Source organism: Echinops telfairi, unplaced genomic scaffold (genome assembly GCF_000313985.2).
Source record: "Echinops telfairi isolate 266 unplaced genomic scaffold, ASM31398v2 ScPeMD7_70;HRSCAF=299, whole genome shotgun sequence".
Taxonomy (NCBI): domain Eukaryota; kingdom Metazoa; phylum Chordata; class Mammalia; order Afrosoricida; family Tenrecidae; genus Echinops; species Echinops telfairi.
In genome coordinates, this window is record NW_022103968.1 from 19,096,362 (window position 1) to 19,110,362 (window position 14,001).

Consider the following 14,001-nt stretch of genomic DNA (forward strand, 5'->3'; position numbering starts at 1 on the left):
CGTCGGGCAGCACGTAGCGCGGCGGCACGGCGCCGCCGCGGGCCCGCCGCAGCACCACGGAGTTGAGGTTGACGTTGAGCGAGCCGCGCACGCTCGAGGCCGCGAAGGCCAGGTAGGGCCGGCAGTCGAGCACCACGCACCGCGCCGCCGCCTCCTTGCGGAGCATCTTGCGCAGCTGGCGCCCGTCGAGCGACGTGACCTTCATGTCGCCGCCGCCGCTGCCCAGCGGCCCCGCGCAGGTGCCCACGGCCAGCGTGCCCGCTAACGAGGCACAGCGGCCGGCTGACGGATCCCGGCGCCGGAGCGGCCGCTCAAATTCTTCTTTCCCGCCCGGCACGCTCAGCACCCGGCGCGGCCACTTGCAGCTCCAGAAGCCGGGGATTCCGCCGGCGGCGCAGCGTTTTATGTGAATGAATGAGCGGCCGGTGACGTGGCTGCCCATATAAGGCCAAATATGGGTATTTCCCCGCCCCCTTCGGGCAGTGGTCACGCCTTCTGGGCGGGGCTTCCGCCTCCCACCGCGGGCAGCGGGGCGGGCTCTGCCGGTGCGGCGCGCTTAGTCAGCGCGAGGAAGAGGAAGTGGAAGCGCCTCCTCCGGCGGGCCGCTGCGCTGCGCGGGGAGACTCACTGGCGCATCACCGACCGCGGGTGGGGGTGTTGGGCCCGCCACCGCACCGGGCTGACCCACGCCGTGCGGGAAGCGGAGGCGGAGGCAGCAACGGAGGAAGCACCACCGGCGCCGCGTGTACGGGGCGTGGGTGGAGAACCTGCCGAGGGGTCGTGCCCGGCCCGCGCTGGGCACTGGAGAGGGGAGCGGTGGCCAGAGATGAAACCCGAAACCCATTCTCATCCTTCCAGAACCCTTTATGAGTGAATTGAGTCGCCAGCCTATGGCTGGGATTTGTTTCATGTTGACGCCGAGGGGTGGGTATCCGGGGGTTCCTCGTTCGGTTTTCTCCACTTTTCTGTGTGTTTTCAAATGGACTTAATCATAGTTGAGGGTTTTCTCCACTTTTCTGTGTGTTTGCAAATGGACTTAATCATAGTTGAGGGTGAGCATGGCTGTACACCTCGAAGAATGTCATCAGTCACTCAAATGTAGGAATGGTGTATATTTTGCTTTGTATATTCTCAGCATCAACAAAACAAACTGCTTGTTTAGAATGTAGGGAGATCGCACCACTGGACAGCTGCCACCATTGTCACTAGACGGGACATATAGAGACGGTGGACCACACATGTCTTTTTGCTGCGTATTCTCATATCCCTGTATGTTTTGCTGTGTACATTCTCAACGTCAAAATAAATTCTTAAAAAAAAAAAAAAAAGGAGAGAGAAGAGGTAGACATCTCCCCAAATGGATTTTCCAGTATTGATTAGAACATGCTGATCTAAAGTAGGCACTCTGGATTTCTGGAAAACCCCGTTGTGAGGTCCAGAGCAGCATCAACATGTACCTCACATGGAACGCACTCGAGCCAACTACTGTCCAGGTGGCTTCTGGCTTTAGGAGGATTATTTGGGGATCAAATCGAACTGCAGGTCCAGACCACCCATCCCCATGCTGGGGCAACTGAGTACCTTTTACCCATTCAGCAAATATTTGCCAGGGATTCGCTAGCTGTGGGACAAGGTGCAAAGGAGATGTACCCCTCCCCAAATTCACAGCCAGCCATTTCATTGATAGTCTTGGGGTGGGGTTGGGGTATGCTGCTTGACCGCAGTCTGCCTCCCCTGCACAGGGGCTCTGTATACTGAGGACACAGGAGTGGCGGGGCTTTTAAGAAGTAGCAAAAATTAAATTCTGAAGTTAAAGACATTCCACTCAGGACATCATCGATAAGCTGGCATTGCCTCTGAGTGAGAGCTTAATTCAACGGCACTATCCCTGCCCTGGTGGTGCACACGATTAAACACTCCACTGGTACGGAGAGGTTGACAGTTCTAACTCATCCAGGGGCTCTGCAGGAGAAAGACCTGGCTATCGTGTAAAGATTGCAGCCAAGAAAACCTACCTAGGCCGTTCTACTGTCCCAGCGGGGCTGCCATGGGAAACTAATCCCCCCACCAAACAAGGACAGCGCCCTTGCTGTGCCAATGGGGTCTCAATGACATGATCTGGGGGTTTTCTATCACTTGGTTTCTCTCTGCCAGGCTTCTCGGCAACCCACTCCTTTTCCAGCGTGTTCCGGCACCATCCACCCTCACACCATTCAGCCGGCAGCCAACCACTTCTATGGCCCACCCACGAGGCGCAGTCTCTGTGCTGGGTGCTGGCTACTGGCTACATCACAGTGGCCCTGTGCACGCTCTGCTGCAGCTGCCCAGCCCAGCAGGGTGCCTGACCCAGCCTCAAGTGTCTGTCTGTCCAGCCGGTAAGGTCCTTGGATAGTCAGCCTTGGAGAACTCCAGGGTGTGTCCAGGCTGGGCAGGACTGCAGGCTGGGGGAGGTTTCTCACGGGAGACAAAGGCTGAGGTGAGCTTCGAAGAATGAATTGAAGCTAGTGAGGCTAAGAACGGGGGTGGGGGGATCCCAGTCACAGGAAACCGTTTGAGGTAAAGGAAAAAAATAACAAAAAAAAAAACCCCATCCAGCAATAGATAATGTTAGATATGTGGGAGTCAGGGCTCTTCTGGCATATCTGTTAGCATCTGAAGCCTGGGCAGGTGACAGAGGGCCTGCTGGGCCACTTAAGGCATTTGGAGCTTAGCCCCCCCCCACAAGGTCTCAGTGAAGATGTCCGGTTAGCCTTTGGGTAGACAGATCCCTGAGGCTACTGGGTGGAAGCCAGGTCTTTTGATTAGAAGGCGGGGGTGGGGTCAGAGACTAAGCGGAAGCCTGTGCGGGTAACCTAGGCCCGAGCTGATAAGGGGCTGCCGGAACTTGGTGGTGATAGCCGAGGTGAAGAGGCCTCACAGATGGGAGGAGCGCTTCGGAAGTGAGATGTCGGAAGGGGTGGGTTGGGGAGAGCCCAGCAACAGTGTGGTGCAGCAGCCCTATCTGAAGAGGCCTTAGTGGGCCACAGGGGGAAGGAAAGAAGGCAAGGGTGCATTTGACACATCTCAGTGGATCATAATTGTTCTGGGGAGCCTCTTAAGGGGGGGTACCTCGGAAGCAGCAGGGTCACCTGGCAACCAGTACCAGAAGGAATACCCTGAAGTTGGATTGCCCCTCTCTTTGCATGCCCACCAGATCACCAAGACTTGGGACTTTGCCTTCCAGCCTTCTGATCTGCCCTTTCCGGCCCATGGCCAGTGTCAGGGCCTCAGGGTATGCGACGCATGCTGCCGCATGGGCCCCTGCTCACTGCCATCAGGTGGATGAGACTCACAATGACCCTATAGGACAGGGTAGAACTGCCTGTCCCAGTGAGTTTCTGAGACTGGAACTCTTGACCAGAGTACAAAGCTAAGTCTCTCTCCCACACTGAACGGCTGGTGGTTTGGAACTGCTGACCTTGTAGTTAGCAACCCACTGCTTAACCAGGTATGGGCACCAGGCCAGGTTTAATATTCTACTGCCAGAGTCTGAAAGCCTTTATAGTGTTCGAACCAAGGACCCTGCAGTTGCATTTTGCATGGCAAATTGTGTATCCGGATCTGCCCATGTAGTCTGCCGGTCATCAGAGCAAACCCAAACCAATTGCTGGGACAATGCTGACTACAAGCCAGTTCCAGAGCTACTGCTGAACCTCTGAGAAGCCACCCCTTAGCCCAGTGGTCCTCAACTTGTGGGTCACGACCCCTTTGGGGGTCAAATGACCCTTTCACAGGGGTCGCTCAATTCATAACAGTAGCAAAATGACAGTTATGAAGTAGCAATGAAAATAATTTTGTGGTTGGGAGGTCATCATGACATGAGAAACTGTATTAAAGGGTCGCAGCATTAGGAAGGTTGAGAACCACTGCCTTAGCGCCTAGCCTATTAATCAGCTGACCCCTTGAGGGTTCTCATGTCCCCTTGCAGTTTCCCTCTTCCTCCCCTCTGACACATGTGTTGGCTGATCTTCCATCAGCCTGCAGGCTCACCTTCCAGATCTGGGACCTTATCTGACCATCTGTGTCTTCCTCACAATACCCAACATCTGGTGGTGGTGCCTAGTTGTTGTCCAGTGGTTCTGATTCATAGTGACCCCTATATGTAACAGAACAAAACACGGCTTGGTCCTATACTATTTTCTTAATCATTGTGCTGTTTGAGCCCATTGTTGCAGCTAGGGTGCCAATCCATCTCCTTGAAGTTCTTCCTCATGGGGGAAAGACAGGGCTTTCTCCTCCGGTAAAGAGCTACAGTCTTAAAAACCCACAGGGGCAGTTCCATCGTGTCCTATATGGTCCCTGTAAGTTGGCATTGACGATGGCAGTGAGCGCCACCAAGCATCATGTTCTTCTCCATCGACTGGTCTCTCTTGATAACATATCCCAAGCACAAGACAAAGTCTGACCATCCACATTTCTAAGGAACGTTCTGGCTCTACTTCCTCCAAGACAGGGCAGGTTCCTTCTTCTGGCCGTTTTCTCTTCTCTGACACCATCATTCGAAGGCATTGGTTCTTCTTCAACACATAGAGGGTCTCAATAGATGTTGCTGGAATAGAAGATTTCATTCTGGATGCAACATGAGGGACCCTGGCATTTTAGAAGGTACCTGGGGAGCAAGTGGGCAAAAGTTTCCGTAAGAGCCTCAGACGCTTGTGTGAGGGGTAGGAGCAGAAGCTGGGAGGGGCCACAGGAACCAAGGAGTAGTGTTCATTGGCCATTGGCCTCATTAGTGCAGAGGGGTGACCAAGGCCAGAAGGGCTGGACAAAGCCATCATTCGTACTGTTCCCACCACTCCCTTGGGGTGGGGGTGGGGTGGGCCCAGGGGAAAAGGCAGAATTTAAATTAATAGCATGACTCCGAGAAGCAGGATCGTATCCTATTCGGCACTCTCTTCCCCTAGCCAGCTGTTCTCCGAGAAGGGCAAGACGTTGATCCTCCATAGACCAGTCATAGTAACCCCCAGGCCCTGGTTTGTCTTCAGATTCTTGCTCTTCGGAGGGTCCCACAAGCCCCTTTCCAAAGCTCTGGGCTTTCTCCTTGAGCAAGTGCACCCACAGCCTTCAGCTGACAATTCCAGGGAGTCCAGAGAGCTGGAAAGAGACTCGTGCCACCGTGCCTGCTGCTGGCAGCCTCCTCAGGAGAAGCTGCTAAGGGGATTCCTCTAAGTCGCCACCCCCCAGCCCCCAAGCCTGCTTCCTCTCACCTGCCAAGACCTCCTCAGCCCATAAGCCTTTGAGAGCAGCTGGGTTTGAGCCAGGTGGTTTGCAGGGCTGGATCAGCGAGTCCCACAAATGCCAGGGCAGGAGCTCCGAAACAATCACCAAGCTAACCCGGGCTCTCTCTACCAGCCCCAGGCCTCTCAGAAGGATGCCTTCTGCCCCCCAGCCTGTGTCCAGCATTTATTTCTGATTGTGAAAGCCATGGACGGTCGCTGTGGGGAAGGTAGAAAATGCAGAGAAAAAAAAAATATATATATATATTAAAAAAAAAAAAATGCAGAGAAAATGGTGCCTGTGTCGGCATTCTGCTTTCCCTGCCTTAAGATTCCCAGTCAAGGATTGCATCTAAGGATTGCTTTTGACCCCTCTTGGCTCCAGGAAAGAGCATCAGACTAGGAGTCGGAGAGCGAGATTCCTGTCCTGGCTGTGCTACCTGCAGCTTTTACTCATCAGCTGAGTATTCACAGGGTGTCTTTTATGTGTGGACAACAGATAGGCCTCGCTGTGACTATTGAGGGTCCACTCATCCCCTGAGAGTCACGATTTCCTCCTCTATAAAATGGAGGCATTCATGGCGATCTGCCGATGGGGTGTGAAGATGACGTCATGTCCATGAGGCTGTGCTGCAGGATACACACGTAAGCTATTTATAAGGTTGTTGTTGCTAACAATCGTATTCACCAGCAAAGCATCTGTTCATTCATTGGTGGGGGTCAGAGAGTGGCCCAGTCAGTTTCCTCATCTGTGAAATGGGGGTAAAAATAGGACTTAGCTCACAGATGACTCTCCGGGCTCAGTGAGTGAAGGCATGTGCTGTACTGAGAACAGTGCCAGGTGCACACGAAGAACGCAAAGATTCGCTAGTTGAACAGGCTGGAGTACTTGTCCCAGCCAAGAAACGACGCCTCTAGTGACACAGGAAATAAAGGGGACAGGAGGCGCGGCAGGAAGAAAGTTTCTTGCTGTTTACTTCGGCTGACGGTCAAAGAAAATTATTAGCAGCCTTTGAGCTTGATCTTCTACAGACCTGCTGAGTCGATGCTGACACACTCTGACCCAATCGGACAGAGAGCAGGACGCCCCATGGGGTTTCCTTCACTGTAACCTTTGCCAGAGCAGATGGCACCTCTTTCTACTACCGTGGGTCAGATGGTGGATTTCAACCACCCACCTTTCCTTTTACCTAGCAGCTTAACCACTTAGTCACCAGGGCGTCTTCCTGAGTACCAAACCAAACTCTGCCATCAAGTCCATGTGGACTTACTGCCATCCTATAGGACACGGTAGGACGGTCCCTGTGAGTTTCTGAGACTGTAACACTCCCGGAGTAGAAAGCCCGGGGGTGGGGGGTGGGGGGGTGGGGTGGCTGCTAGTTTTCAACGACTGAGCTTGTAGTAAGCAGCGCAGCTCCTAACCACTGTCACCACCAGGGCTCCTTCTTACTGAGTACAGGAGTATATTTAAAGCATCTAAGCCCCCAGCTCCACTTACATGAAAACAACAACCCCCTAAAATCCAAACTCACTGCCATCAAGTCAATGCTGACTCATAGTGACCCCACAGGGCAGGGCAGAACTGCCCCTGTGGGTTTCCAAGACTAACTGTTTACAGGAGTAGAAAATCCCAGCTTTCTTTTAGAGTGGCTGGCATCTTTAAACCTCTGGCCTTCGGGATCACATCCCAATTTCTAACCACTACGCCACAGGGGCTCACTACTTAGGGTCAAGTCGGAAAGAAGCGAAGCCGTTCACACGATGACATGCGCTCAGTTGAGTGGAGCTGCTGGTGAGGGTTGAAGACATTTCAAGGGCAGAAGGAGCCCTCGGGCTGGGGCATTAGGGCGGGCAAGCCCAGCAGAGGAGTTTAGATTTGGTAAAGTAACTCCTGTGCTTGTAAGAGCAGGGCCGTGAGTCCATGGTCTGCCATTTCCTGATTACATGAACTTGGGCAAGCTCATCTGAAAGCCGTGGGGAGGATAAGGGTTCCAGCCTGCTAGGGCGGATGAGATTGAATGTCTTCGAGTCCGGTTCTGGGTGCTGGGGCACAGAAAGGCCTCCTTCTGAGGGTTTCTTGAGGAAAAGTCACAGAGGCACCGAAGCACAACATTGTGGTAGGAAGGAATTCTGATTCTACCAGTTTGAAATTTTCCAGAGGTGGTGGGCGGTGGGGGATGGGGGTGGGAGACTTATTTACTACCTGGTAGTTTTGTGTGAGGCTGAAAACGAAACATGCATATCTGAGACATTAGAAGATGTCTGGTATGTCTTAAGGATGAACCACGTAATCCTCACAGCCACTTGGCAGGGGTGCAGGGTCTATTGTCTCCATTTCACAGCTGGCCAAGGTCACACAGACACAACTGTCTCCAACTGTCTACCTTCTGCTTCCAGACCTGGAGAAATACAGCGGAGTTGTACAGACCAGTAAGTCCAGGGCCCTCTTTGAAATAGTTGAAGGTGGTTATCTCACCCCTTCCTTGGCGTCTCTTTTCTAAGAAAATTGCTCTAGCTCCTTAAACTCATGGTTCTCTGGACTTATAAGCCAGGAAAGGCATTTTGTTTGTTTGTTTGCCAGGACTTTTTACTTGTGACACCTCGTATTGAGATGCAGCAGAGAATTGCCATCTGCTCCAGGCCCTGTGGTTGTACAGGACAGAGTGCATGGTCAGGGTCCTGGGCGTGCTTAGAGAAGGGATGGGGGGGGGGGGGAGCGAGGACTCAAAAGCGAAGACCTCAGGAGCAGAGCACACAGGCTATCCTGGGAGGGTGGGAGCCAGATTGTAACCCCCAGCCCCAGCCTCCCCCAAGGCACACTTCCGGTTCTGTAGTTCAGAGCCCGTCTGCCTGGTGCCAGGAAAGGGGCTAGGAGGGAGAAGCTTTCAGAAGGAAGATGTTTGTCCTCTCCGCTTCATCCTGGTGATTCCAGCCTGGGAGGGCTCAGCATTGCAGCTTGCTTTTGGAAAGGAGAGCAGGAGTCCCTGAGGGAGTGCTGCCTGTGGGCCACTCCCAGAATCCACAAGCAGGAGGCGGGGAGCACGCTGCCCCCACATGAAATGCAAACGGCTGGGGTCGTGCCTTACGTTCAGGGACACTGGTGTCTGGAGGAGAAACCCAGGCTTTAGTCATTCTCTTACCACCCTCACCTATCACTCTCTGAGCACCACCTGCTTCTGTTAGGTACAGTAGGAAACCTGATGGTGCAGAGGTTAAAGCATTTCATTGGCAGCTCAGCCTGCCAGCTGCTCAAAGGTAGAATGATGTGGCAGTTGTTTCCATCAAGATGACCACCATGGATGTCCTAGGGCGCAGCTCTGCCCTAGGTCACTGTGCGGTGCCATCAGACAACAGTGGGTTGGGTTTGGCTTGCAGTGGTCCAGGGCTTAAGCGCTGCTTGGCTGCTAATAACAGGTTGGATCGAAGCTATTCAGCAGCTTGGCCAAGGGGGTCGCTCTTTTATCCCCAAAACTGAGGACAGAGACTCACTAACAAACCCAGACCCTTCTTTTGCCTTAAGCAATAACATCTGAGGTTTGCCATTGGCATTCTAATTTTTCTAGCAGAAACTAAAATACCTGACAATTCAAACGGAAGCCTGTCATCTGTATACCACCACCTGTAGACCTCTCCTGCCACCAAGGATGCCACACGGAAACCACTGTCGGTTCTAGAGTACCAGAGACCTGGTTGGACCCAAGCGCTGGACAGACTACAAGTCTCTGGACAAATGGCAAAACCATAGAGGTGAAGATGCCTTGTGAATGCTTTGTCAAGTGCTTGGGATATTCTTGTTCCTCAGGAAATCCCTTCCTCCTGGGGTTCTGGTATCTTCCCTCCCCGGGAGAGTAGGAGAACCTTCCTAACGCTGAGAATTAAGAACAAAGGCTTTGCCCAAATTTCCACCTGAGCTCTTCTGCCACTTGACTGTGGGCCAGTGTCTTCTCTGGGCACCAGCTCCCTCGTCTCCAGAGCGGGGTTCATGGGACAGCGCTTCTCAGACATTGAGAGCCTGCTCAACCACAGGCCCCGGGGTGTTGCCGGCCCACAGCGCACAGTCTGAGAAGCTGTGAGTTCTACTACTTGTTGGCGGGAAGCAAGATCTTCCCCCCACAGGGGCTGCTGGGTGAGTTCAAGTCACCAAACTTTGAATTTGCAGCCTGGTGTCTAAGCATTGTGCCAACGGGGCCCCTTACACAACTCCGAGGCTCCGAGGGGTGCTGCATGCCTTAGATCCGACCCTGCACACTTAGCTTGTCTTCAGGACCCCACGTGCAGCACTTAGCCAGAGATGGTAGCACTATTGTCAATATGACAGTGATCTCTTTCTATGGTGGTCAGGTGGGGTTAGGCTGAGAGACAACTCCAGGTAGGACAAAGGATGATGGGGCATCCTGTACCCTTGGGGACATAGGAAAATGGTATCAGGAGACATAAGTTCAAGTCCAAGATTTACAGTTCACCCCATAGCTGTGTGTCTTCATCAAACCTCTCAACTTTCTTAGCCTCAGTTTTCCCTTCTGGAAAAGGCGATGGCTGAATAGGATGGCGACGGAGGATCCTCCTTCTTGCTTAAAATGGCCGAGGCAGGAAGACAGTACCCTTTGCTCCACCACCACCCCCACCACCACCAAAAGACACCTAACTGGCCTGACCTTGGCTGTACGCTTGTGCACGTCTGTTGCTGGGGCAGGGCTGCTCTGAGCCACCTTGTCCTTGTGCTTGGGGAAGATGAATAACTGGAGTCCTTGGCACTCCTGGAGCTTTGGGTGACATCACCCCCAGGAGCCTCCAGTCCTCCGGCCTCACGCAAAGCTCTCCTTGACAGGGCATGATGATTTGCAGCCTAAACAGGAGCAAGTTAGCAGCATGCCTAGAAAACAGGATGTAAAGGGAAGCATTTCTGACATTCCATCCAGCTGCTTCACCTCACCAAAGTCAAGGGTGATTCACAGGTGAACTCCTCCTCAGCATATCCCCCGCTGCCGGATTCCAGCCCTTCTTCAAGCCCCTTCCCTCCCCACCAGGTGTAAGTGGGTACAAGCTCAGCTGCTAAATACAAGGTCAGCCGTTCGAAATCACCAGCCACTCAGTGGGAGACCAAGGAGACTTTTTTACCCTGTAGAGATTCACAATCTCAGAAACCCACAGGGGAGGTTCTACTCTGTCCTACAGGGTTGCTATGAGTTGATATCGACTGGGCAGTGAAAGTGCAAGTCCTCCTGGACTCTAGGCCTGCAGACCGGGTGGCTGAACCCTCTGGGAAGTTGCCCCTTAGTGGATGGGTTGGGCACACTGCCACCCAGTTCCCAAATGGGACTGCTGAAGCATACAGGTCTCAGGGTTACCCCCAGCACCCTCCCAATGTATCCCAGACAACTAACTCACATGTTTCCACTGGCGAACTAAATCCACTTTAATATTTTATTTAACCTCATTACCACCCAGTGAGGAGAGTTTAGTACAGACAGGGGCAGCCAGGTTCAGAGAGGTTAAGTGGCTTGCTCAGGCTTACATAGCAAGACTTTCAAGAATTAGCCGCCCTTGAGCAAAGCCCACCGGGTGGAACTGACCTCTGGAGTTTCTCTCCCCTGGTATGAACAAGGTCAAAGACCTTGACCTTCCTGGGTATTACGCTTGCTTACATCTCCCTATCTGTGCCAGAAGGAGCCTTGGACATGGTGGTTAAGCGCTTGGCTGCTGAGGTTCGGCAGCCAATCCACAGGAGAAAGATGTAGAGGGAGGCATCTCTCCTCCATCCTATAGGGTTGCCGTGACTTGGAATTGACCTACTGGCCATAGATTTGGTTCTAAGGTTTCTATCAACATGCCAGAACCCTCACCTTCCCTGCAGGAGAGCTGGTTTAGAGTCCCAGCCAACATCCCTCACACAGCCATCGCCCATCTGCTAGAGGTGGTGTGGATGGTGCTATGGTGCTGAATAGGTTTCAGCGGATTTTCTAGACTAGAAAGAAGGACCCAGCAATCTACTTGAGAGAAAAGACAGACGGAAGAAGCTGCTCGTGAGGTCTGTGCAGGAGCAGGTGCTTCACTCTAGCAGAGATGTTAGCCCCTCAGAGCCCCATGCACAATGGACCGTACTGTTGCCCAGTTCTGCACCGTCTCTGAGATCAGTTGTGGATTGGACCACGATGCCCCAAAGAGCTTCTATTGACTGATTCATTTTTTCCTCAAGGAGATTGCTGGGTCCTTGGGACTTGGGTTCCAGCTCCGTATAACTGCCTCAGCCCTGTGCTGCGTAGGGGCATGGAAGAGACACCTCAGACCCATTCCTGGTCTCATGGGCCTATGACCTGGTTGTTATGGTCCTGAATCTGAATCATGAGGGGGAGAGAGGGCCCAGACTGGGCTGAGGAAATTCAGACGGGGCTGCATGGTCAAGGGCTGGGGAAAAGGCCCCCGTCCCAGTGCCACTGTCATTGGTTCCGAAAGATCTACAAGCAGGAGCAGGACTGCCCACGAGGGCAGAGGGGAGCGGACCCTACGCAGATGAAGGAGACAGGAAAGCACAAGCACCCAGAATGTGGGACAGGAACAGCCAGGAGTCACTTCCAGGGAGCACAGAGGCCACCCTATGGGATGGGGGGGTGAAGTGGGGGAAGGTCCTGGGAGTGGCCGGAAGGTGAGAAGGTGAAATACAGGAAATAGCAACTTGGTGCAATTGGCTAATATGTCCGCTAATTCCCTAAACATGTTTATTCTCTTTTGACTGAGTGATTCCACTTCTGAGAAATGATCTTAAGGAAAATCTCCCAAACACGGGGGAGGTAAGCTATGTTCATAACAGTGTGCATCACAAAGCTATTTATAAGAAAGTAAAAATGGAAGCAGCCCATAACAGTGACTAAGAAACTGGTAGAGCTAGCAGCCGCTAACTGTGATGTTTCCAAAGATGCCGAATAATGTTGAAAATCAATTAGGCTTAAATGTTAAATAGAATGGCATGTTTGGGGTAATAATAGTCACCGGGAGCTGAGGACTGGAGCCTAGGCCTGGGCCCGGTGTTATCCCTACTTGCTCTCTTTTCATCTTTACAACAACCCAAAGGTGCCTTGGGTCAGATTTGGAGATTGAGGGTCACCCAATTAGGAAGCGTTAAGATATGGGACTTGAACCCCGATCCTCCTCCAGCCATATTGCTCAACAGATAAGGGAAGCACAGGCTGATTTGTGCTTACTTACCAACTTGTAGCGAATCATTTCACTCAAAACCAAAAACACTTCAGAGATTCTACTTCTAGGTATGGTTGCTGTAACTGTCTCCATCACACACCCTACAGGACCTTCCTACAGATCAATGCCTCCTTTCACATTCACAGTGCCTGACTGATTAGCACGTAATTAGAGTAAACCCACCACCTGACAAAACCAGACTCACCGCCATGGAGTCCCTGCTGACTCCTGGTGGTCCCCTGTGGGTTTCTGCCATTGTACCTGTTTACAGAAGTAGAAAGCCCAGTCTTTCTCTAGCAGAGCTGCCGATGGTTTCGAACTGCTGGCCAAAAGGAGCACAGTTTCAAACTGCTGACCACGAGGAGCCAAGTGTAACCACCATACCACCAGGGCGCCTTATATAATGTGACTATATGCAACTGAGGAGCCTTGATAGCGTAGTCGGTTACGAGTTCGGCTGCCCACTGCAAGGTCAGCAGTTCAAACCCATCAGTTGCTCTGCTGGAGAAAGGCGAGACTTTCTACTCCCACCAAGATTTACAGTCTCTGAAACCCATAGGAGCAGTTCAACTCTGTCCTATAGGACCCCTGGGAGTCGGGCTTGACCCCATGGTAGGGGGGTTTGGTTTGGAATGTCCAACTGCAGGAACTACTGTGAGCAGTAAGTCCAAGGTTATGGATGTCAGGCCTGAGACACCTCCCACTTGCCCTTTCTCATAACTCCTGCCATTGAAGCGATGCAGACTCATAGTGACTCTATAGGTCAGGGTAGAGCTCTCCCAGTGGATTTACTCTTCCCAGGAGTAGAAAGCCTCTTCTTTCACCCTCAGGGCTCCTGGTGGTTTTGAACTGCTGACCTTGCAGATCTCAGTCAAATGCGTAACCACTATGCCACTGGGACTCCTCACTTGCCCTTTAACACTATGTAAACTTGTCCTCACTTTGAACCAATCAACTCCTACTCACATCCAGTTCTTCATTGCAATCACCCACATTGCTATTGCGCATGGTAGCTTTTGAACCACTGAAAAGGTTTCAGCCTTGTTCTTGCACTAACTCCCGGGGCTTCCAAGGAAAAACCACAAAGGCATTGTTCTTGAGGTCGATTCCAACTCAAAATGACTCGATAGGACAAAGTAGAACTGGCTCTTGGGGTTTCTCAGGGTATAAATCCTTATGGAAGCAGACAGTCATACTTTCCCCCCGTTGGTGGCTCTGGTAGATTTGAACCCCCAACTGTTGGGTTAGTGGCTGAGGCCTTTGCATCTCATACAGGAGTCTCCTGCACTGATCTGTCATCGAGTGGATTTCAACTCATCGATACCCTGCAGGGCAGAGCAGCAGTGCTCTATAGGGCTTTGGGACTGTGAATTTTCTTTCTTTTTTAAAAAAGTTTACTGGCATAAGTTTCACGTAACATACATTTCCATAGTTCAAGCACATCAAGAAGACTTGTGCAATCATGAGCACAATCAAGTGTAGAACATTTTAGCTTCTTTCTTGTACTCATTGTTACTGGCTCCCCATTCCCCTTAAACCTCCCATACCACAC

At 52.2% G+C, this 14,001-nt stretch overlaps 1 protein-coding gene across 1 annotated transcript in view; it reads right to left on the minus strand.

Annotated features, from left to right (window-relative positions):
* The window catches only part of DUSP5 (dual specificity phosphatase 5), a 15,186-nt gene extending 14,937 nt beyond the window's left edge, over positions 1–249 (minus strand). The window contains exon 1 of the mRNA XM_045291417.1: positions 4–249. Within this exon, the coding sequence (XP_045147352.1) occupies positions 4–205 (202 nt within the window). The 5' untranslated portion in view covers positions 206–249. The remainder of the gene's footprint in view (positions 1–3) is intronic.
* Between the last annotated feature and the right edge of the window lie 13,752 nt (positions 250–14,001).